This window comes from Microtus pennsylvanicus, chromosome 5, assembly GCF_037038515.1.
Source record: "Microtus pennsylvanicus isolate mMicPen1 chromosome 5, mMicPen1.hap1, whole genome shotgun sequence".
Classification (NCBI taxonomy): Eukaryota; Metazoa; Chordata; class Mammalia; order Rodentia; family Cricetidae; genus Microtus; species Microtus pennsylvanicus.
The window spans coordinates 49,545,477-49,570,710 of record NC_134583.1 but is presented as its reverse complement, the minus strand read 5'-3'; the positions used below and the strand labels follow the sequence as shown (position 1 = coordinate 49,570,710).

Here is a 25,234-nt window from a genome sequence, read left to right as displayed (position 1 = left end):
AAATAAAACTCTAGGACCAACAGTGAGGGAAACATGGTCCACACACACAGTAAGAGGAGACCCCTCTTATTCATGAGCTGATCAGCCTTTCCTTCTGTCCAGGCTTCATTTGATGGGATGAGTGGCACCCACAATGGGGAGCACAGCTGGCTTTAGTCAGTTACCGATTCAAATGTCAGTCACATCCTAAATACAGCATCATAGAAACTCTCTCTGATGTATTGCCCAAAGGTTGGAGCACACAAAATTAACCACCGCATGTCACTTTCTAGTTCCTGGGGGGAAAGTGTCTGAGAAGTCATGCCTGAAAAAAACAAAACAAAACAAAGCGAAACAAACAGGATTATCTCTACCAGGGAATCATATGAAGGTAGGCCTATAGGTTGTTTACCTAGCCTGTTTCAGGGATTGGAAGGAACATTACAACACACACACACACACACACACACACACACACACACACACGTGCACGTGTGTTCTAGGCAGCTCCCTGCTCTTGTCTCTCTCCTCTCTGTTTTTTCCTGCTCAGTTTATGTGTTGTATGTCTTTCCTATATCTCTTCTTTCCCACTTTTTCTATCTGCTTCTACTCTTGGTCCTGCTTTCCCCATTTTAATCTTCTCTTTTTTGGGGACTCAGTTTCTCTAGTCGTCATCTCTGCCTCTAGCCAGGACAGGGTTAACACCATTTCATCTCTTGCCTCCGCCCCTCCAATAAACTCAGTTCCTGTTTCTATAAATACTGAGGTGTTGCTGAGAGTCTGGCCCAGTGACTTAGACCTTGAGAGCTGGCGTTGGTGCAGTAAGTCCTCTGCTCTCTGGCACCCTACGTATGCCGTCATGTCTCGTTCTTTTGTTTTCTCATCTTGGCTTCTTGCTTAATCTCTGGTGCTCTGGTTTCTGTTTCTAGCCTGATCTTGGCTAAGGCTTTGGGCAAGTCAGTTCCCATTCCTGCCGTTTCCTCTGAACTTCAGGGAGTGCTCACAGAGCACCGCAGTTGGGATTTGGAGAAGGGATCAAGGTGCACAGGTGAGAGGGCTGGCTTCGTTCACCCCCTGGCTTTCCCATCCCCTACCACCGCTGCCTTCAAGCTCTTTGGAGATCCTATAAGCCGTACATCGTAAAGAATATAGCTTCTGTTAGACATGCTTACATCCATCTTCTGACCAAGAGACCCACACAGTTGTCTCTCCTTCCCAGAGCCTTTCTCACTGAAACCACCCTCCGGCTTTCCCTCTGTTTAGGGTCCTAATCCAGTTCCAGTCTCAATTCCCCCTCCCGCCCATTTGAGATGTCTAGCCTGATCTCTCTTTTGGATGCTTTTTGTTGGCATTTAAAAATATCCCTTTTCCGTGTGAGAACAAAGACCTTTCCTTGGCCTAGCATTTCCCCATCACTTCGCAGAGTCCCTTCATGGAGAAGCTTCCTGAAAGACTACACATGTTACCTCCATTTCTTTGCCACCTATCTTTTCCCCAAGATGATCTATGACCTATTGTTTCATCTCAGTGATACATGTGTATGTATCAGAAATTCAATTTATTACAAAGTCTGTGCCTTCAGTTTTCATTTTTCTCACCATCACCATCCTTCTTCCCCAAGGCAACTACTTTAAATTTTTAACTATCTTATGTCTTTGTACACATGCACACACACACACAGACAGACACACACACGAGAGAGAGAGAGAGAGAGAGAGAGAGAGAGAGAGAGAGAGAGAGGCAGACAGATGTATTATGTGTTTGTTGCATATGCATATGTGTGTGAGTGTAGGTACTTTGTGTGTGCACAGGCCAGAGGACGTCAGGTATTCTGGACTACAACTCTCTATCTTGTTCCTTTGAGACAGGAACTTTCTTTTTTTTTTTAAATTTATTTATTTATTAAGGATTTCTGCCTCCTCCCCGCAACCGCCTCCCATTTCCCTCCCCCTCCCCCGATCAAGTCACCCTCCCTCATCTGCTCGAAGAGCAATCAGGGTTCCCTGACCTGTGGGAAGCCCAAGGACCGCCCACCTCTATCCAGGTCTCCTAAGGTGAGCATCTAAACTGCCTAGGCTCCCCCAAAGCCAGTACGTGCAGTAGGATCAAAAACCCACTGCGAACTTTCATTGAGATTGGATCTAGGTTAGGGGGCAACAAACCTCAGTCATTCTCATGCACCCACCCTCAGTGGTTTTACATGGGTGCTGGAATATGAATTCAAGTCCTCATGCTTGCTTCTCAGGTGCCATGCTTACATAGACAGTGTTCTTATACACAGAACCATCTCTCTAACCCTGCTGCGTCTTTGTACTTCTAAACAGTACACACACAGCTGCTTTTTGACTCAAGGTTTTAGGTGTCACCCATTGGCCTTTTACCCTAATCATTCCATTACCATCCTCTCTAATGTTAAAAACATGATTTTATGCATATGGGTGTTTTGCCTGCATGCATATCTATGCACCAGGTGCATGCTCAGTGCCCTCAGAGCCCAGAAAAGGATATTTGATCCCCCGAGACTGGAGTTGTAGATGGTTGTGAGTTGCCGTGTAGTGCCGGGAATCAAACCTAGGTCCTCTGGAGGAGCAGCCAGAGCTCCTGGCCCTGGAGTCATCTTTCCAGCCTCTCGGCTGTTGTCCTCTCATTGAGGTTATAATAGAGATCGTAGTCATCCAGTGGCTGTTCTATTGTTTGTATGCAAACATTGTTCGCCTGAGTGCTTTAGCTTGCTGTGTTTTATGTCTTATTCTTTTGTTGCTCCTAAAATATTTATTTTACTTTCTTTTCTAGCTTTCTGGCAACTTTACTGTTGTCTGTACCTTTGGTTGTCTCTCCATAGCTTTTTCAGGAAGACAAAGGCATCAGTTAAACTACCAATCTGTTGTTCTTTTCATCTTGAAGACAATCTTTTCAGAGAAACGGTCCACATTTAGGGAGAGGATGGTGTCCCTACTCTCTAGACCAACTGGCCAGCTGCCTTTTAGGCGCATTTAGGAATGTGTTTGTACCTCTGCTTCACAGTTCCTGTTTTCTTCCTTTTTCACTCTTCCAGAGCCCACCCTGCAGTGGCTTCACCAGTCTGGAGAAATGGTACAGTGGCAGAGAATGTGGGGACAGTGCTCCACTTCTTTGTCAACCACCCCAGTCAAGTTGCCGAAAGGACAAACGCTTTCAAGGAGGGATGTGAACCATCTTGGGTTCTTTCTTTTGGTCATGCCTTTGCTCCCTCCCTTGTTTCCCAAGTTTAATGTTTGCAAATGAGGTCAAGTTTCTATTTCTTTTCTCTCTCTCTCTCTCTCTTTTCTTTCTTTCTTTCTTCCTTCCTTCCTTCCTTCCTTCCTTTCTTTCTTTCTTTCTTTCTTTCTTTCTTTCTTTCTTTCTTTCTTTCTTTCTTTCTTTCTTTTCAGTAGGGTTTTTCTGTGCAGTCCTGGCTGTCCTGGAACTCACTCTGCATACCAGCCTGGCCTCGAACTCAGAGGTCCGCCTGCCTCTGCCTCTTAAGGGGTCAAGTTCTCTTCTGGTGAACAATTGCTCGTGCCAGCTGACAGGTCTGATGTGGAGGCATCAGATCTCTGCTTCCCTGTTCACTGAGGTCCTTCATGGGTTCCAGTCCCCTCCCCCCCTACTGTGCCCATAGACAGATAGTACATGTTGGAGAATTCACACCTTTACTTGGAATTCTGACCTTACCAGATAATCATTAACTGGTGGGTTTAGGGTAAGAGGACCCAGGCTTGGCCTGCAAAGCTGAAAATGGACCTGTTGTAGCTCTCCTGGACAGCTAGCTTTTTGTCCTCTTGCCCCAGGGAGCTGAGTCATTCTCTCACCTCCAGCTCCTCAAGCCTGAGCTCGACTAGTCCAGGGCTCTGTTGTTGTCTTCTTGTTCTGGAATGTGTTTCTCCAGAATCGGAGCTTTGTAGGGAATCCCCAGTGTTCCTGCGTCCTAATGTGTTTCTGAGAGGTCTATTCCTTTCCCTGGTTTTCAGTCAAAATACTGATACTCGAGTTGCAGCAAGCCCACTACAAAAGGCTTTTCTGAGCACCTCGTCACACTTCCACAATGGCTTCCTCATGACGCTGGACGACAGGTGTCTCCTGGATTCGGAAGTCCCCTCTTAGTCACTGTTGCTCTCCTTCCCTTAGCAGATGCTGAGTTCAAGTCTAGCACTAATAGTGTCCATTCCTTTAGCCTTATCTGAACTTGTCTCCTTACGGGGAGACCAATTTTGGATGCCGTGCGTGGCTGTGCTTGTGATGTTGGTGTATGAAGCAGTGGACTGAGGATGGAGACTTCCTGTTTTCTGTCTCTGTGGTCTCAGCAGATAACGCACATGTTCTGGAAACAGTCACAATCAAAGACTTGTGAAATTAAAAACTCTAACACTTTTTTCTTAATGATAATTTAAGGAGGCACTGAGTGCCGATGGGCGCCTGGGGATATTGCTTAGCTGGGAGAATGCTTGCCTAATACACATGAACCCCTAGGCTCAGTCCCCGGCATCCCACAAAGCCAGGCATAGTACTGCATGGCAGTAATCACAGTACTTAGGAGGCAGAGCCAGGAGGATCAGAAGTTTAAGGTCATTTTCAGGTACAAAAAGAGTTTGAGGCTGACCTAGAAAACATGAGACCCTGTCACACACAAACATGTCTATAAGTAGGAAGAAAGGGAGGAAGAAAGGAAGGGAGGAAGAAGAGGAAGGAAGGGCGGAAGGAAGGAGGACCTTCTTGACAATTACCCACACAGTCATACTTACTATCTGATAGAACAGGGATGATTAGATAATTTCCCCTGTGAAGTCAGACAATCACCCACTTGCCTTTCTCAGAGCTTTGTCTACCTGGTCTCTGCTAGGCCTCTGGTCCACAGACTGCGAAGCATGGAGCAGGCAGGGTGGAGGAGGAGTCTCCAGGCTGCTTTCCACTCAGCCTTGTCTCACTACTTCTCACTTCCAGGTGGCTGGCTGAACTCTGACCACCATGGCCTTGGCACAAGCCAGCAGCCCCCGGGAGGCGTTGCTCTGGGCCTTGAATGATCTTGAGGAGAACAGTTTCAAGACGCTGAAGTTCCACTTACGGGATATGACCCAGTTTCATCTGGCCCGAGGGGAACTGGAGGGTCTGAGTCGGGTGGAGCTCGCATCAAAACTGATTTCGATGTATGGAGCCCAGGAAGCTGTGAGAGTTGTGAGCAGGAGCTTGCAGGCCATGAACTTGATGGAACTTGTGGACTACCTCGGCCAGGTTTGTCTGAATGGTGAGTGCAGCCCGAGGGAGGGAAGTGAGGTGGCACCAAAGACACCCCCAGGCCCCACAGATGCTAAGAGCCTGTAATCTATACCTTTCATTATCCTGTCCTCTCCTTATTTGGGGATCTGCAGAGTCCCAGGGTCTCCAGACAAGGGGTCTGAAGAATGTTGGGTGCAGTCCTTGAGCTGAAGGCAGGGCTTTATGATGTCTTACGGCTAAAGTACCTCACCTCCTAATTATAGTTGCTGTTTCTAGAGAAGGGGAGGGGATGGAGAACAGTATTGGTGGAGTGACTTCCATTAACCAGAAACAACAGCCTCAGCGTGTGTGAGGTCACACCTCCCCAAATTCATAAACAGCTAGACTGCTGTTCATGGAGAAGTCAGTGGGCTCGTGTGAACCTAGAAAGTGATGGGGCCTAAATGGCTACCTGGTCTATTTTCGAGGTGGGGCGGCTGGGGTGCAGGGGTTGTATTGGCACCTGTGATCTTTCCCAGGTTCCTTTCATTCCTGAGACCTTCTGCGCTGCAGACATGGGAGTGGGCAAGCTGGGACGATAGATCAGCCAGTAAGGAGCTTGTAACACAGACACAGTAGTTCAGTAGCAGAATCCATGCTTTTGTTTGCTTGTTTGCTTTTGTTCAGCTGTGGATTAAGCTCTGACCCACCCCTTACCATGAACAAACTCGGCTCCTGCACCAGCTTTCAGCTTCTCTTTGCTCCCCTCTCTGTCCTCACCTGGCCCCAGGAGGAAATTTCACAGGATTTCTCAGGAACTTGCACATTGCACACACACATTGAGGTGTACACACCCCTTCCCCCCAGAACGCACACACTCTGTCAGCACAGTCTCATGAGCATGTGTACATACTAATGTACTCACTTTCAAAACATGCCTGCACACATCACACCACACAAACACACATCACACCACACAAACACACATCACACCACACAAACACACATCACACACATCACACCACACAAACACACATCACACACATCACACCACACAAACACACATCACACCACACATACATCACACCACACACACATCACACCACACACACATCACACCACACACACGTCACACACCGCACACACATCACACACATCACATCACACACACATCACACACATCACACCACACACATCACACCACACACACATCACACACATCACACCACACACACGCACCACACACACACCGCACACACCACACATGCACCACACACACCACATACGCATCACACACACACACACACCACACACACAGTAGTTTCACTTCATAAAGTCACAGCTATAAACTTCAAAGCAACACAAGTTAGAGAGGGCAGGAGATGAGACTAAAGAGCAAACTCAGGAGGAGGAGTGGATGGGGGGAGATGTGGAAGGGAGGTGAGGCTAGGGGAAGGGAGGAGAGGAGGGAGGGAAACTACGGTTGGTATGTAAAATAAATAAATTTTTAAAAATGAAAAAGAGAAAAAATCAATCAAAAATAAACAAACAACAACAACAACAACAACAAAAAAGCAAACTCAGGGTTTGAAGGGCCAGTTTGCCTTTTGTTGTTCCCGTTCCGACACCCAAAACCCCATTTGTGTTACTCAGATTACAGGAAAATCTACAGAGAGCACGTGCGCTGCTTGGAGGAGAGGCCAGATTGGGGTGTTAACAGCAGCAGCAACAACGAGCTGCTCCTGGTTTCCAGGTCCGGTCCAGGGAGTTCTGGATCACCTTCCCGTTCGGACCTGCAACAGGAGTTGGGTCCAATCAGGATAGAGGCTTTATTTGCTCCAGAGGCGGAGTCCTACTCAGCCCCTCCCATAGTCGTGATGCAAGGATCTGCAGGCACCGGGAAGACGACACTGGTCAAAAAACTGGTGCAGGATTGGGCCAAAGGGACCCTGTATCCAGGCCGTTTCGATTATGTTTTCTATGTGAGCTGCAGAGAAGTGGTCCTGCTGCCCGAGTGTGATCTGTCCAACCTCATCTGCTGGTGCTGCGGAGATGACCAAGCCCCAGTCACGGAGATTCTGAAGCAGCCTGAGCGGCTCCTGTTCGTCCTCGATGGCTATGACGAGTTACAGAAGTCCAGTCGTGCGGAGCGTGTACTACACATTCTCATTAGGAGAAGGGAGGTACCATGCTCCCTCCTCGTTACCACTCGGCCGCCGGCTTTGCAGAGTCTGGAACCCATGCTAGGTGAAAGGCGACATGTCCATGTCTTAGGCTTCTCTGAGGAGGAGAGGAAGAATTATTTCAACTCCTATTTTATGGATAAGGAGCAAGCGAGAAATGCCCTTGAGTTTGTGCAAAACAATGATGTACTTTACAAAGCATGCCAGGTTCCGGGCATTTGCTGGGTGGTCTGCTCCTGGCTGAAGAGGAAGATGGCAGGAGGCCAGGAAGTCTCAGAGACACCTAACAATAGTACAGATATCTTCACTGCTTATGTGTCTGCCTTCCTGCCCACTGATGGCAATGGGGACAGCTCTGAGCTCATCCGGCACAGGGTCCTGAGGAGTCTGTGCAGCTTGGCAGCTGAGGGGATCCAGCACCAGAGGCTGCTATTCGAAGAAGACGTCCTAAGGAAGCACAGCTTAGATGGCGCCAGCCTTACCGCCTTCCTGAACAGCATCGACTACCGCGAGGGGCTCGGCATCAAGAAGCTCTACAGCTTTCGCCACGTCAGCTTCCAGGAATTTTTCTATGCCATGTCCTTCCTCGTGAAGGAGGACCAGAGTCAACTGGGGAAGGCAACACGCAGAGAGGTGGCGAAGCTGGTGGAGCAGGAGAGCTCTGAGGAGATGACCCTCAGCCTGCAGTTCTTGTCTGACATGTTGAAAACAGACGGCACTTTGAGCCTGGGGCTGAAGTTCTACCTCAGAATTGCTCCCTCTGTAAGGCAGGATCTGGAGTATTTTAAAGAAAAAATAGAAGCCATAAAGTACAACAGGTCATGGGATCTGGAATTCTCTCTCTATGAATCTAAAATAAAGAACCTTACACAAGGTATCCAGGTGAAAGATGTCACCATCAATATTCAACGTTCAGATGAAAAGAGACCCTCCAAGGAGAGGCTGTTTTCAGTGAAAGGCAGCTTTGGGAAGGGGCGGGTACAAAGTCCTCTCTTGAGAACCAACGCTAGCATGAAGAAACAAAAGGGGGCTTCTACTGGGAAAAGCAGAGGGGCAGAGGAGTCTGCCCAGATGGTTAAAAACAGTAGACTGGCAAGTACAGAAAAGGGGCGTACAGAGATAAAGGGTCAGGAGGGTGGGGGGACGGGAGAATGGGGAAGGACAGAGAGTTAAAAAGTATGGAGAGCTGGGAGAGCCGATGAATGGGTACCAGAGAGAGTGAAGGACACAGCGACAAACAGAAGAGGGAATCACATAGTCAAAGACCAGGGGACTCGCATAGCCTGTGCAATGGCTCAATGGGAGCAGCCAGCCTTTACCATGGGTGTCTAAAGTTTAGTCAGCTAGCATCTCTCCTGCTAGGAGCTCTTCAGTACCTCTTGTGGTGCGAGGTCGCTTTAAGTAGCCTCTTCTATGTTTAATCAATGACTAAGACTTTTAAATCTGATATTAGGTTCCTTTATAAACAAAATAAACTGTTTAAATTAATAAAGCGGCAATAATATGCATTCTGTAAAACGTGGGCATGTATGGAACACACCTGTGCTGGACACAGCAGAAAGTCCTGTTGACTCTGTATTTGTCTTTCACTGTTGCTTAAATAAAGACTAGCATCTGATTCTTTCTAGAAACGTCTATACTTTCTATTGTTAAAAGTGGGTCATGGATTGTTATGGCCCTAAACACTGGTCTTGGAAGTTCTACTGTGACTTGACTTAATTCTGTACTAATATGACCACTGTTAGCACCAGCTACGCCATCAACTGACTTTCCTCCATGAAAAGATGATGCAGTTCCAAGAACAGGTACATCATCCTTCTCCTGCTCTGGGTCTCTAGATAGAGAAGGGAAGAAGAAAAGGATTCTTTTTTTTAATATTTATTTATTTATTATGTATACAATGTTCTGTCTGTATGCCTGCAGGCCAGAAGAGGGCATCAGACCCCATTACAGATGGTTGTGAGCTACCATGTGGTTGCTGGGAATTGAACTCAGGACCTTTGGAAGAGTAGGCAATGCTCTTAACCTCTGAGCCATCTCTCCAGCCCAAGAAAAGGATTCTTGATGCAGGTCTAATGAGTTGACTGAACACATTTCATAGTTGCGGAGCTTGAGGTAGGGTCAGGAGCCCCACCTATTTTTAAATTTCTCAGAGAGTTCTTTGTCCTTACTGCTAGCCATGCAGAGGCCTGCAGAGCCTGCCAGCATGGGACTTAATCTTCTCAGCGGCTCTTTTTGGCTCTAGCGTGACTGAGTATGGATCCCTTAGCATCTCACAGAAAATCTACAGGACTCTTGCTTTTCTCATTTTTTTCCCCCTATGACCATCTGCCAGATGCCTAAATGCCTGACTTCAGGATCCTAGTCCTTGAATGGTGAGCTTAGGACCCTGTAGCCCTGACTATTAACTGGTTTCCACATGGGAAACATGGTGGCCTGACATTTGACAATCATGCCCATGAAAGGGGAACCCATAGATTGTGTGTATATACAGAATATGTCTAAGAAGCAATCTGTGTGCTTGTGAGCTTTTCTAGAGAGCAATTGATAACTGGATTACTGACAGCCAGTTGCACTTATTGGTACCCATTGAGATAGTCTGTGTGGTCTCTCCAAAGAAGTGATGCTCTCAGAAGACCAACCCTTGAATGTCATGGATAAATTGGAAATAATGAAACAGGTGCACAGCCATATCCCTGCATGTTCTTGGTGCCAAGGAGGCCTGTTTAAGCAATGTGCATCTAATACACAATTATGACTGTAGACAATGTTCAAAGATTTCACTTAGGAGTCATAGTCAATTCAAATTGGCTTGAGTGAAAAATTAAATGATCCAACACTTTTCCAAAAATTCAGAAAACAATAAAAGAAACTTCCTGAATTCTAGTTTTGAGCATTACTTGCTCTATGTTTTTGTTTTGAAACAAGGTCTGTTTCAAAACATGGTGGAGGCTGGTTGCTGCTTCTGAGAGCCATGCACATTGCTCCATTTTCAGGCACACAGTGGGTCAATATTTTCATTAAGAAAGTTGTAGCACTCTGCTCACGAACCCCATTCAAGTGCTGGGCCTCCTGAAAGGGCCAGAGTTTGTGCTGGCAACATGAACCAGGAAGTCACCATTTTAAAAGAAGCTTCAGGCTTTTTTTTTTTTATTGCACCTCTTAAAGGAGCCATGGTGCTCCTGCTGCAAGTAAACAGAGCCCATCCAAAAAAGAAAAATGCTTAACTCTGTTCTTTTGTGTCTAGAAGTTCTTTCCAAGCTCTCTCAGGTTTTAAGTGGGTTTAGTTGGTCCCATGTTGGGCGCCAGTTTCTAGTTGGAGGCTGCTCATTTGTTCCCCTCTGCTCAGGCCTGAAATAATTACATAGAAACTATATTAGTTAAAATACTGCTTCACCAATAGCTTAAGTGTATTGCTAACTAGCTCTTATATCTTTAATTAACCCATTTCCATTAATCTGTGTATCGACACATGATTGTGGCCTACCAGTAAGGTTCCATCCAACATTCAGCATCTGTCTCCTGCTGCAGTTATGTGTCTTCTCTCTGACTCTGCCTTTTTTCTCCCAACATTCAGCTCAGTTTCCCCACCTAGCTCTATTCTGCCCTATCATGGGCCTAAGCAGATTATTCATTCATCAACCAACAAAAACAACATATATACAGAAGAATATCTTTGGTCTTAGCCAAAGCTGGATTCAAACATACTATGTAGTAAAGGATGACCTTGAACTTCTGGCCCTTGTTCCTGGACCTCTCAGAGGTGGATATTATAGTATGCTGCTCTTTCTACCAATGTCATCATGGATATTTTCCCCCTCTGTTGCTACTTATTTTTTTCAGACACGGGGTTTCTCTACATAGCCCTGGCTCTCCTGAACTCACTACATAGACCAGGCTGGCCTCAAACTCAGAAATCGGTCTGCCTCTACTTCCTGAGTGCTGGTATTATACAGAAGTGCCACCACAACTGGCTTTATTTGTTGCTACTTTTATCATTGCCTTTAGCTTTCATTTCAGAGAGTCACTTTTATGTGTTAGAAAAGATTTCGTTAAAAAGCTCAATTTTTAATGATAATTATACCCAGCCCACAATCTTCTAGCAAAGAAGTTGGGGAAGATTCTGATATGTTCTTAGAAATGTCCTAAGCTTCCAGCACTGTGGCCTTAGGAGATAGACATTTCTGTCAGACCAGTCCTGGATTGCATGACCCAGGTAAGATGACCACACCCTCCAGGTCAAATGCCTACACCACAGTGGCTGCATGAATTAGGATAGTTTCGCCAAGGAGGGATTCAGACAGAAAAAATAGTGTGTCATACAAATCCAAGCACATCTAATGGATTAGGGTTCCTTGGAATGTAGGGGAGACAAGAAGTAATGGGTCCCTATGGTGACTAGTCTAGTCCTGGTGGCTAGAGGAAGCAGTGGCTTCAGGCAGAGAGAGGCTGTGTCCACCCATCCTTACTTACCCTCTTCTCCCATTTATGGCCCCATGACTTTCTTGTCTCTCTATCATGCTATGAGGGTAACACTGGATTGAAACTCACAAGACCCTGAGTATAGAACAGATAACAAGGTCTATGTATGTATCCTGTCGCAGGGACACACAGGTCACAGTACATCTTCTTGTTCCACACTTAGAACAGAGGGTACTTATTTTCTCACTTCCCATTGTTCCAGACCAGAGGCTGGATTCATGCTGGCCTCTCTGAAATGGGTTTGCATTGCCTCATTGTTTCCTCCTCCTCCTCTTTCTCCTGCGTCTTTTTAATGTGTATGGGTGTTTTGCCTGAATATCTGTCTGTCTATGTACCATATGCAGGCGGGGGCTAGAAAAGGGAGTTGCATCCCCTGAAACTGGAGTTAAAAATTGTTGTGAGCCACCATGTGGGTGCTGGGACTTGAGTCTGGGTCCTCTGGAAGATTAGCCAGTGCCTGTAACTGCAGAGTCATCTCTTTAGCCCATCTGTTTCTCAAGAAAACATTTTAGGGCTACTTATGAATGTTGTAAAAAAACATTTCAGAACTACTTCTAGTTCTTGTTGCTCAAGGTCTTGCTGATATCCCATGAATCCCTGGGGCCAAATGTCTCGAGCATCTCTGTGGAAAGCACTGGGGTCTCCCTTTCACTGCTTTCTTCTGCAATCACAGCAGGTCTAGGGGAAACTTCTTTCCTCGAAACCTTATGTTTCTTTGTTAAAAGCAGTCTATAAACCGGAATTCTGACCTACCTCATTCCTCAGGAGCCCCCTATGTTCATGAACTGTACACATTAATAAGATGTTTGTCGATCACCCACCTTTTGTGCTATGGGGTTCATTCTAACTGAGAACCTCCTGAGTTGATGAAAAAAATCCATTTTTTCTTTCTACTGTACTAGCAGTTTATAACTATGGATAATATTTTCTCAAAAATAACAGTGGAAAACTAAGATATCTGGTAAGTGACAAAAGCTTTCATTTTACTTATTTATTTAGAGGCAGGGTCTAATAGAGTACAGGTTGGCCTCCATCTTGTCTCACTCTGCAGTCAAGGCTGGCTTTGAACTTTTGATTCTCCTGCTTCCAGCTCCCAGAACCGGGACTACTTGCCTGTGCCATCATAACTGCTTAAAACAAGACTCTCTTCTTAATCATATTTTAGTTTAGCTCCTCTGAGTCCTACTTTCAACTAGATTCTGTTTTTTTGCCAGACCAGACCTGCCCAGTCCAGTTTCAGCAAGAGTCCTATTAAGTTGTGCTACAGAAACCCCACCCTTTGAATCTGACTGCCCTGGGTATCTAATCAGGTTCTTCACCCTCTATGATTCAGGTAATGTCTCATCACCCAGGTCTGCCTTCCGGAAGAATCTGGTCAGGTTGGCTGAGCTAGACTCCCCACTACCCTGGATATTTCCTTTTAGTGATTTTTCTGTGCACAGAAGCCGACTGCTCTGTGTGTAAACTGCCTGTGGTCCATGATGAATTCGCTTCTATGTTGTGGTGCTTTTCCCGGTATGGTAGTGGTTCCTGAATAAAATCCCTCTCTACCACCCGCTGTGTGGTTTGGTGGCTTCTCTATCACAGTTCACTATCTGCCCTCTCCACCACAATGCCTGAATCAGTCTTCATCACCCACCTGAGAAGGGTAGGAGGCAGAGACTGGTGCCTGTTGAGATCAGACTGTGCGCACTGTAAGTAAGTACTCTCAAATAGGGCTTTTGGGCCTAGCCTTGCCACAGGTGGCTTCATTCTATGGAGGGGTATTTGGCTCTATTTTAGTATGCGAGCAGAGGCGGGATGATCGCACGGTGCTGTGTGTAAACACCACCTGTCTGGCCCCATCTTGTGAGGCACAGACTGACAAACATGTTCTTAAGAGCAAAATAAGCATCGAGACAGGATAGAAATATAGGGAGGTTTGGGGGGACGGAAAAGGGAGCCCTCCCCCTGGAATCTAGTTGAAACCTCTTGTCCCTCAGAAGCAAGAATCCCAGCTCAGCTCAATCCTTACTGAGTATACTAATAGCTCTAATTGGTGTCTACCCATCCGTTCACCCTTCTGGATCTGGTCTTACACATCACATCCATGGTTCTTTGGTTCCTTGCCCCACCTTTAGGCCTCTGGAGTCCTGTATAGCTCACGTCTGCAGTCCCACTCAATGCTAAGGCCTGGGTCAACCCCATGGCCCCGTGGCTCAGCTCTGCCTTGCCTCTAGCCGTCTCCAATTGAGTTTCTGAGTATCTAGCTATCCAATGCAGAGATTCTCTTTGCACTTTTATCATCTTTCTGTATTTACTAAGGCTTCTTTGAACTTCTCGAATTCTCCTGTGGCCTCTTTAATTGATTATTCTGTAACTATTCTGTAGCTATTCTGTAACACACACACACACAGAAGGAGTATGTGATCTGAGAGTAAATGTTAGTATGTTGATGCAAAAACACAGATGTCATCTCAATGGGAAAAACCATATAGTTTATTCTGAAGCCAAATATGAGATATGGTAGCCCAGGAACACAGGTTCAGATTTTCCCAAATATCATTCCAACATGGTGCCAGTTCCATGGTAACAGAACAAAGAATTTCGTAAATCAAGACACTTTCCAATTACAGTGGTGGGAACATAAGAGAGGCAGTTTCTAGCAGGATGGGGAGATCTGTGCGTTCTGAGGGCCTTCTCAGTTTTTGGATGGGTGGAAACCAGTGCTCTGTTAGATTCATGTATCTCGGAAGATTTCCTGTGACTGTCACAAGAACATGAGGCCACACAAAGAGAATAATGCTATGCAAGGAGCCAAGATAGTCCCAGATTATTTTTAATTAGGCTCTGGACCTGCAACATTCCAACCATTTCATAGTCTCATAATCACTGAAGGTCTGCTCAGTCATCAGCTTTTTGTCATCACAGCTTTTTGGGAGCGTTCCCCTATGGCAGCAAAGACCAGAATAAAAAAAATATCAACAGGCAGTTGTGAAGGGAAACCTGGGTGACTTGGCAAATTGTAGTCAACTAAACTTAAGTGACATATACATACATTGTTATTTAATAAATTTTGATGTTGTAAAAAGGCACAAACATGTCTTTTTTTGGCATAATACACTCATGACAGTGGCCTTGTCTAAGAAACTCTTCTTCACTTCTTCAAAGGGATGACATCCTTGAAGCAGTAAGCCTGCCTATAATGTATACATTGTGTTGGTAAACACTAAGCGGCCTATAATGTATACATTGTGTTGGTAAGCACTAAGGGGCCTATACTGTATACATTGTGTTGGTAAGCACTAAGCAGCCTATAATGTATACATTGTGTTGGTAAGCTCTAAGTGGCCTATAATGTATACATTGTGTTGGTAAGTTGTCATATCCTCTTTGAGCTCACTGAGAAGAAGCTGACTTTGAGGGTGGGACTGTGCCTACCCCTTTTCAGACACAAGCATTTGTTTTAAATACTCCAAAGCCACTTGTTTAGGGACAGGCTGGTCTCCTAACTGTGCGGTAGAAGTCCAAAAACCAACGTGTAAAAACACTATGCTTAAGAATAGCTAGAAGCAAACTATTTCTAACTGTTACTGCTTATCTCACGATATGAAAGTCTCTGCCTGGGAAAGAGAGAAGTTCAGCCCTAGGTGCCCAACTGGGAATTCCAGTTAGCTGGAGATTGCCCCACCTTCAAGTTGTTTTCTGTTGTAGTTGAAAACACCTTATCTAATCTCTCTTTCCCTCCCCACACCCAGCCCGGCAAACTGTGAGAAATAAGTTTCTTGTTTACAAGCCTCTCCACTCCTCAAAAGGACTTAAATACAATGCAATTGTCAGTTTCTGTTTTCCTTTAACATCAGGAATTAGACTTTTTAAAAAAGTTATTAACCTTGAATATGTACGGTTATGTGGAAACCTCTCTCTCTCTCTCTCTCTCTCTCTCTCTCTCTCTCTCTCTCTCTCTCTCTCTCTCTCTCTCTCTCTCCAGACTCTGCCCTCTCTCTCTCCAGACTCTGCCCTTTAGAAAGCCTGGCTCCTCCTTTGGAGGGTACTTAAGGCCTCCTGTCCTCGAGAGCAGTCTCGTGATTTCCCCTCTCTCCTGAGACCACCCAGAAATGCTTTGCTCAGATTAAAACCTGTACTTTAATCCAGCTTGATTGGCTTATTGCATTGGCACAGTTACCCACTACTGGGTGGGTAGGGGTGGGGGTATTGTTCCTTATCACTACAGTCTCTTTCTGATCTAAGGATTTACTGATGAGTCCAAAGTTAGTCTTCTTAAGTAGGACTTTAAACATGAGTTGGGATAAATAAACGAAAGATAACTAATTGTTGGCATGCATGCATTGTATAGTTTGTTGAACAGTGACTAAATTATAAGCAATTAAAAAATTTGAAAAACTTAACGACTTTTATTAATTAGTTACGTGTATGTTATTCAAATAAATATCAACTCATAGATTGTCACTCACAAACTGACAATTATTTTTTAAAGGCCATCTAGAAATTTTGTGAATGGCAGTAATAAAACTACAAACAAGCAAACATATAAACAAAGGTACATTCTGACAGAGGAGTGTCCAGCAAAGCTTTAATGAATATTGAAATGTTTAGGGACCTCTTTGGGTTCAATCTCAGATAAAGGTGTGATCGCCTCCCTTTACCTGTGGTGGTACTTTCTAAGATGCCAAACAGGTACCTGAAACTACACTTGATACTGACTGGATTCAGTATATTATGTATTTTTCTTATGCGTATATACACACACCTATGAGACAGCTTAATTAATTTGTTTAATCTTACTTTTTGAGACAGAATCTTATGTCACTGAGGCTGGCCTTGAATCCTAGCTAGCCTTCCTGCTTCTGTCTTTCCTCCCAGTGCTGAGATTTCAGGCGTGTGTCACCATGCCCAGTTTACCTGGTGAGGGGGATTGAACCCAGGACGTTGTGCATGGTAGGCAAGTAGGCAAGTACCCTACCAAACAAGCTAGGGCCCTCACCCAAATTTAATCATTAAATTAGATGTAGTGAATAACTACTGCTAATAAGGAACCATTGAAATATTGTGGTAAGAGTTATATAAATATGATTGTTTTCTGAAAATACAGCACTGCCGTGTGCTCATTCCTCTTCCTGCGGTGGGTATGACATAGTATGACGTCTATAAGATGAGATTCAGGGGATGTGTGGCATAGGCATTGGGATGTAGTGTCAGGCTACTGAGTATCTGTGACTTGAACCGTGCAACACTGGATCCTGGAGCTGGTGACTGAGCTGGCAGCTAAGCATCTGGCGGTTGGGTAAGGCATGGAGTATGGTTATGCTGGACAGTGGATGCCTCCTAACTCTGGTAGGTCAGACAGAGATTACATGAGATTTCATCGCAATACTTAGAATGGCATGCAATTTAAAACTTATGAATTTTTCCTTGGAATTTTCTGGGATTTATTGACTGTTGGTGCAGAAACTGTATTAAGCAAAATCATAGTCAATGTGGGTATTACTCTGAGTTTATTTTACAAGGCCTATTTGTTTCTTTATTTCCTCTTTGAGACAGAGTCCTATTAGGAAGCCAACACTGGCCTGGAACTTGTAATCTTCCTGCCTCAGTTTCAAATTGCTGAAATTACAGCTGTGTGAAGGTATAAATTTACAGTTACATAGCAAGGCTCTGCTGAACACAAATACATCCTGGGCATAGATTTTACCCCCATTGGAGGCAAGTGTGACAAAGGGACCTATGTTGATGTTAAGTATGTCCAAATCAAGCCAGGGATGATACAATGCTTTTGGTTTGCTAGAAATGATAAATAATGCTACTTATGCTATTATTGGTAATTGACTGTTCATAAAATATAATTGGTAAGATGACCAGTGGGATTTACTAAAAATATTAGGGACACTCGATGGGGGTAGGATAATCCTTGTTCTACATATCTTTTTAAAAGTTATTTATTTATTTACTAGTGTGTGTGTGTGTGTGTGTGTGTGTGTGTGCTGTCTCAACATGTGTATGTGTTGAGACAATATTTCATTGTATTGCCTAAGCCTGGGTAAAGTCATCATTCTACTTGAGCCTTCCAAAAAAGTTGAATGCTGCTGTACCCAGTATTCTAATTGTGGTTTTAATTTGAATTTTTCCCATGAATAATAATACTGAGTCTTTAAACACATTTCAATTGGTAATTTTTATATAATTTATTCTCAACTATTAAAATAAAAAAGTCTATTTAAAAATGTCATTGGCAATACTCCTCAAGGTCAAATATTCAAAAACTTCAATAAAAATATTTCTTTGAAGTAAATTGAAAACAACAATGTGGCTGGGCTGATGGTGATGCACGCCTTTAATCCCAGCACTCAGGAGGCAGAGGCAGGTGAATCCTGTGTGTTTGAGGCCAGCCTGGCCTACAAAAGCTAGTTCCAGGACAGCTCGGAAACCCAGGGAAACCGTGTCTTGAAAAACAAAAACAAAACAAAAAAAGAAGAAAGGAAAAAAGAAAAAGGAAAAAAGAAAACAACAATGTGAAATTTGCAGGCAAATGGATGGATCTAGAAAACATCATATTGAGTGAGGTAATCCAGACCCAGAAAGACAAATATCATATATACTCACTCATAAGTGTCTTAGACACAAAGCAAAGAAAACCAGCCTACAATTCACCATCCCAGAGAACCAAGACAACCATGAGGACTCTTAGAGAGACAAAAATGGATCTAATCTACATGGGAAGTAGACAAGATCTCTTGAGTAAATTGGGAACATGGGAGAGGGTTGAAGGGAGGGAAGCACAGAAAATGTATAGCTCAATAAAATAAATAATTAGTTAATAAGAAAGAAAACAACAATGTATAAGATCAGAACTGAGTGGGATTTTTTTCAAGGTATGGCATTTTCAAGGCTGGCTCAATATTCAGAAATTGATGAATACGATCTATTATATCCATATATAATGAAGAAAAATTATGTGATAATATTGACAAAATGCAGAAAGGGTACTATACAAAACCTAACATTCATTCACAATAAAAACTCACAGCAGCTGAGGCTATTGCTCAGAGGAACAGCACTTGCATAGCAGGTGTGAAGCCCTGGATTTGATCGAAAGCACCATGGGAAACAGAAAACAAAAACTCCCAAGACATTAGGGGTAGAGGAAAATGCCCTCACTTTGGTAAGACCGCCTCGGAAAGCCTGCGGGTTTGGATGAGAATGGCCTCTGTAGGTCTGTATATTTGAATGTTTGGTTCCTACTTGGTTTGACTATTTGGGAAGGATTAGGAGGTGTGACATTATGAGAGGAAGTGTCTCAATGGGGAAGGACTTTGAGGTTTCAAAGAGCACATACCAGATCCAATCTTTTTCTCTCTGCCTCCCTCTTGGGAATAAGATGTAAGCTCTCAGCTACTGCTCCAGCACCACGTCTGTCTGTCTGCTGCCATGCTTCCTGCCTGATGTCCGTAGACTAACCCTCTGAAACTGCAAGCTAGCCCCTAATTAAATGCTTTCTTTTATGAGTTGTTTTGGTCATGGTGTCTTTCCACAGCAATAGAACAGTGACTAAGACAAAGCCCTGTGAATTAAAGTATTCATATGAACAGTACTCATAGTTTTCATGCCCTAAGACCAGAAACAAGGTAAGAATACCCTCTCTACTTCTCCTATTTATTGGCATCCTAGTGATGCAACAGGACAAGAAAAAGAAAAATTATTCCAATTGAGAGAGAAGAAGTGAAGTGAGAAATCCTTGCTCACAGATGATATGATTGCCTTTGCAGAAAATTCCGAAGAATTTATTTTGAAATACTTTCCTAAAGTGACTAAGTGACTTATATATGTTAATTATACGTGATATATAATAAATGACTAATAAATAAGGCCAAAGAATGAAAGCTTAATGCGCAAGAGTCTATTGGAATTTGAAATTAAAAACACGGCGAGAAGTCAGGCAGGATGTTGCATACCTGTAGTGTCAGCTGTGTGGGAGGCTGACTTGGGAGGATTATCAGTTCCCAGAGTGTAAAGGCCATCATGGTTGACACAGCGAGCCCTTGTCTCAAAAAACAAGATATCTCCCACAGCAACATTTACCTGAACACTAAGAATAGAATTACCTAAAAATAAATCTAATGAAATATAGATATGTATACATATACATATGTAGTAGGAGGACACAGGCCTGCTTTTTGTCCCCATCTCCAAGAGAAAGTTTACAAGATGCTGTTGAAATGAAAAGTCTAAATAAATACAGCGCTATTTCGTACTCACAATGGGAAGAGTAAATATTATTATGATGTCAGCTTTCTTTGATTTGATCTATCAGTTTACTGCAATCTCAATTAAAACACAGCTGTGTGATTTTGTAGGCATTGAAAGACTGATTCTAAAGTTTATACAGAAAATCAGGAAGTCCAGAATAGGCAAGAAACCTTCAAGACTTGCTATAAAGCCTTGGTAACCAAGACAGTGTGGTAGCGGTGAAATAATAAATTAATGGGGAAGAATGGAGATCCAGAAATAGCCTAGAAAATAAGTCATTTGATCTTAGAGAACGAATCAAAGGCTATTTATATGAGGAAGAATAATATTTTAAATAGATGAAGTTTAAATAACTAGGCATCCACATGTCGAAGACATAAACCTGTATGATTATATTATAATCTCAAAATTGAAAGAAATCATTAAAACGAACCTAGTTGTGAAAAGCAAATGTGTAAAGACGATGGAAGAGAAAAATCTAGGTGACCTTGTGTTTGGCGATAAATTTTTAAATATAGCACCAAAACTGTGATCCATGAAAATTCCAACTGTCCCAAGGTCAGTGTGTAGTAGGGTGCCTGTCGGTAAACAGACAGATAAGGGAGGAGACAACAGGCTTTGGATGTCTCCTACTGGGGTTCTGAATTGGGCTCCAGGACATCCCATGAACCAGCAATGGGGTTGTGGGTGAGGGTCTGTCTAGCTGGTGGACTGATTCTGGGAGTTCCTCCCTAAGTTTCTGGTTTGGATTCTGAGTTTAGATTCCAAGCTGAAGCTCTGGTTTGAATTTGGGTTTCAGACTCTAAGTAGTCCCAAATTTATGTGGTGGGTGATGTGGCTGAGAGGTGAGCAGGTGGGGCAGGGAAATTTTGGAAATTTCTAAATGGGGTTCAGGGTTTGGTACCATGTGACTCAGTCCCTAGGGCCTGATAGTTGATGGGGTACCTGAGTTTGGAGAGAAAGAGGTGGGTAGGTGGCTTAATACTAAGGAAAAAAAATCATAATTAAAAAGCACATAAAATTGGGCTGGAGAGGTGGCTCAGAGGTTAAGAGCACTGACTGCTTTCCAGAGGTCCTGAGTTCAATTCCTGGCAACCACATGGTGGCTCATAACCTTCTATAATGAGATCTGGTGCCCCCTTCTGGCCTGAAGACATACATTGAAGAAGAACTCTAAATACATAATTAATAAATAAGTCTAGAATTAAAAAAAAAGCACATAAAATCCATGGGTCCCCAGCATCGAAAGAAAGAAGGAAATTTAAAAAATGGGCAAAATATCTGAGTAGACATTTTATTAAGGATGAGAGATGGCGAATAGACATTTGAAGATGCTCAATTGCATGTATCATTGGAGGGTGGCGAATTGAAACCACAATAAGATATCTTGATGGGCCTCTAAGCATGGCTAAGATGTAGAAGATGGACAACACAGAGTAAGGGTGAGGGTCAACAGGAACCCAAATTAATTCTGGTAGAGATGCAGGCTAGTACAAGGCTCTGGAAGACAGCTTGACAGTTTCTTACAAAGCAGGGTATAGCCTTACCTTACATGTGACCCAGAAACCACACCCTAGATATTTAGCCAAATGATTTGGAAACTTACATACACACAGAAGTCTGCACACATGTATTTGTAGTGGCCTTATTGACAATTTCTAGAAATTTACCAAAGAGGCAAAACCATGGGGCAGTGAGAAGACAGATTTTGGTTGGTAGAGATTCACAGATGGCAGGGAAGGGGGTAGCTAGGAGCCTATTCCATGTGCCATTGGAATGATGGTTCATGACGCTGTGAATTCTTCCAGTGAAGGGAATCTAACAAAAGTTAGAGAACCGATCTAATTATTTTAATTAAATTGAATAGTTAATTTAAGAATGTTAACTTTTTTTACTGGTGTATAAAATATTAGACAAGGTTGAGCTATATAAAACCCATATCAAAATTAAAAAAGAAAGGGAGAAAATTGTCCGAGATAACAAATCCCTGACAGCCACATTTGCACATCTGTCTTCTGTCTCCCAATATTCTCTTCTCCTCCCCTCTCTTCCTCCTCCTTCTCTTTTTCCTTCCCTTTTCCCTTCTTCCTCGTTCCTTTTATTTTCCCTTCCTTGCCTTCTGCCTCTCTCTCTCCCTCCTCTTTCTTTCCTCTGCCTCATCATGAGTGCTACTCATATATTGTAGGTATTAACCCCTTATTAGATATATGGTTTATTAATAATCTGAAACCATAAACTGATTTTTCACATTGTTCCTTTTTTATGTGTAGAAGGCTATTAGTGTGATGTCATTCCCCTTGTCATTCATTCCTGCAGTGTGAGCTCTTGAGATCATATAAAAAGCAGCACACATACACACACCGGAAACACACTTGTCAGCTTTCCTTCTACGTTTTTATTTTAGAAATTTTATGTTTTCATGTCTTACATTTAAGTCTCCAACCCATTTTTCTTTTTTTTGTTTTATTTTATTTTATTTTTTCTTTTTTTTAAAATTTTTTTTATTAATTTATTTATTTATTAAAGATTTATGTCTCTTCCCCGCCACCGCCTCCCATTTCCCTCCCCCTCCCCCAATTAAGTCTCCCCCCAGCCCGAAAAGCAATCAGGGTTCCCTGTTCTGTGGGAAGTCCAAGGAACCCCCACCTCCATCCAGGTCTAGTTAGTTGAGCATCCAAACTGCCTAGGCTCCCACAAAGCCAGTGCGTGCAGTAGGATCAGAAACCCATTGCCATTGTTCTTGAGTTCTCAGTAGTCCTCATTGTCCGCTATGTTCAGAGAGTCCGGATTTATCCCAGCTTATAATTAGTGATCCTAGAGAAGCTAAATAAGGAGAACCCAAAGAAAAACATATAGGCATCCTCCTGAATATTAACCTTCAGCAAGCGATGAAAGGAGACAGAGACAGAGACCCAAATTGGAGCACAGGACTGAAATCTCAAGGTCCAAATCAGGAGCAGAAGGAGAGAGAGCACGAGCAAGGAACTCAGGACCGCGAGGGGTGCACCCACACACTGAGACAATGGGGATGTTCTATTGGGAACTCACCAAGGCCAGCTGGCCTGGGTCTGGAAAAGCCTGGGATAAATCCAACCCATTTTTCTTCTGGGCTTTTGGAGATAGAGTCTTACTCTGTTGCTTAGGAAGGCTTGGGACTCGCCATGTAGATAAGGATATATTTTTACCCCTTCATATGGGCATTCTTTTTCATTGTCTCCATTTATTGAAGAGACTGTCTCTCCTTGGAATTTATTTTTGGTGCCTTTAGTTGCTTTTATAAAATCCAGTAAGACTCGTATTATCTGGGTTATAATGTCAGGAGAAATCACTTTATCTAAAACAGGAAAGTGGTACCCAGACGTTTCCTTCCTAGTACTTTTCATCTTGGCCATGGAAGCTTGGGCTATTTAAATACCAGCCAGATCTTGTTGAAAGGAAGGTTTCAGCATATAATTTCAGCATCCTTCTCTTTACTCTCACCTCTTAAGCCTTGGGTGTCAAACATGAACACATGACAGATATACTATCATGGCTTATATACATCTAGACTTCTCTGTAATTTCACCAGGAGTCTTTCTTTTTATTAATTTTTTTCACACATTATATTTTGATCATGTCCCCCCCGCCAGTTCCTCCCTGATCTTTCCTACCTCCATATGCATCCAACTTTATGACTGATATTCCTCTAGATGTGACATTGAATCAGGAATTGTCTACACTTTTTGATATAACTGTTTATAATTACTAACAATATTCTCTTTTACACAAATTAAGATACTTTCTCCCTTTTTATCTCTCTGGCAGTAATGCAATTACACACTTTCTGGTGCTTCTTTTTGAACTCATTCTGTTGTTTCTCTTGTTCATTAGTAGAGACTCAAAAGGGAGTTGATGACTTCTGTACATCACACTCCCCTTTCACACAGACTTTCTTACTGTGACAGAAACAGGTTTGGCATCTGAACAGAGGTCATAGCAGTGCTGTTGACAGTTGGGCTTTCAGCCTGTTTTTCAAAAAGGAGGTCAATTCAATAGAGGCTCCTGAGTTAATAGAGTTTACCTATTAACTCTCGACTTATTTTAAGCAGCAGACATGAAGGTGTGGACTGCTGATGACATGACACACAGTGAGGTCATTTGTCTCTGCTTCTAGCTGTTTCCCACCTTCTGTCTCTCTTCATCGCTGCCCTCCAGGCCTGTCCATCCACTGTCTGTTCCATTGTATGGCTTCATTCATTCTGCTACATTTCCACTCTTACCAGCCTGTCTAACAAAAACAACTAATGCAAGGTTATTGACTCTCACTGTTTATCTTTCCTTCTGGAGTCACACAATGATCGCAGCTATACAAAGCATTTTCTCACGAGGAAGTCAGCATATTGAACCATAGCCATTGCGGAGCCTCCTTTTCTTTAGGCACAATGCTTCCTTTTTTTTTTTGCTAGGGAATTTTTTTTAAATTAAATATTTTCAGGTGTGTATTGTTGGGATTGACACCATGCCAAGTTACAGAGCAGTTCTATGAAAATTATCCACCTAGAATCATATTCCATCCCAGTGTTGGCCACACAGTGTGACTCAGATGGACAGATAACCACTCCACAGAGGTCAGGAGTCCTTGGGTTAATTTTTAGAAGCAAAATCACCTTTTCCTCAGGACAAGTGGTACATTTACACTGGACACAGAATAGAGAGATATTGGCAGCCCTGACTTTTCTAAAGGATTGTTCCTTGACAATGGAGCCCACTCTAGAAAAGCAGAGGTATGATATAGAGAAAAGAATCCATGTGTCTTGACAATGGAAAAGCTCTCTAAGAAAGCAGTGATGAGAGACTGAGAAAGAATTTATGCCCTGGCCACATCATCTGAGCTCTGGAGAAAGCTAAGTCTTGACTGATTCATCCCTTTATCAGATAAGGCTGAGACAATGTCAAGTCAGTTTGGACTAGCTCGTAAGTTCCCTGACTCTTATATAGGGCCCATGAGAATAAATAAGATTATTTTTATTTCACTAAAAATTAATAGGAATGGAGAGCTTACATCATTTGCTCAAGCTACTACACCTGGTATAGGTATCTTAAATTTAAGTTAGTAAGATCTAGGTATGAAGTAAATCACAAACACTTTTTATCCA

General features: G+C 43.3%; 1 protein-coding gene across 2 annotated transcripts; it reads left to right on the top strand.

Annotated features, from left to right (window-relative positions):
- Nucleotides 1-739: 739 nt before the first annotated feature.
- Nucleotides 740-8,991, top strand: Nlrp10 (NLR family pyrin domain containing 10). 2 transcript variants are annotated; one of them, XM_075971825.1, is made up of 4 exons: nucleotides 782-800; nucleotides 909-1,027; nucleotides 4,939-5,239; nucleotides 6,844-8,991. In XM_075971825.1, the coding sequence occupies exons 3-4, from the start codon at nucleotides 4,963-4,965 to the stop codon at nucleotides 8,544-8,546; spliced, it is 1,980 nt and encodes a 659-aa protein (XP_075827940.1). In that variant the 5' UTR covers nucleotides 782-800; nucleotides 909-1,027; nucleotides 4,939-4,962; the 3' UTR covers nucleotides 8,547-8,991. The 2 variants fall into 2 exon arrangements, with proteins under 2 accessions (XP_075827941.1, XP_075827940.1); XM_075971826.1 differs by lacking the exon at nucleotides 909-1,027 and having other exon boundaries at nucleotides 740-800.
- Nucleotides 8,992-25,234: the final 16,243 nt, after the last annotated feature.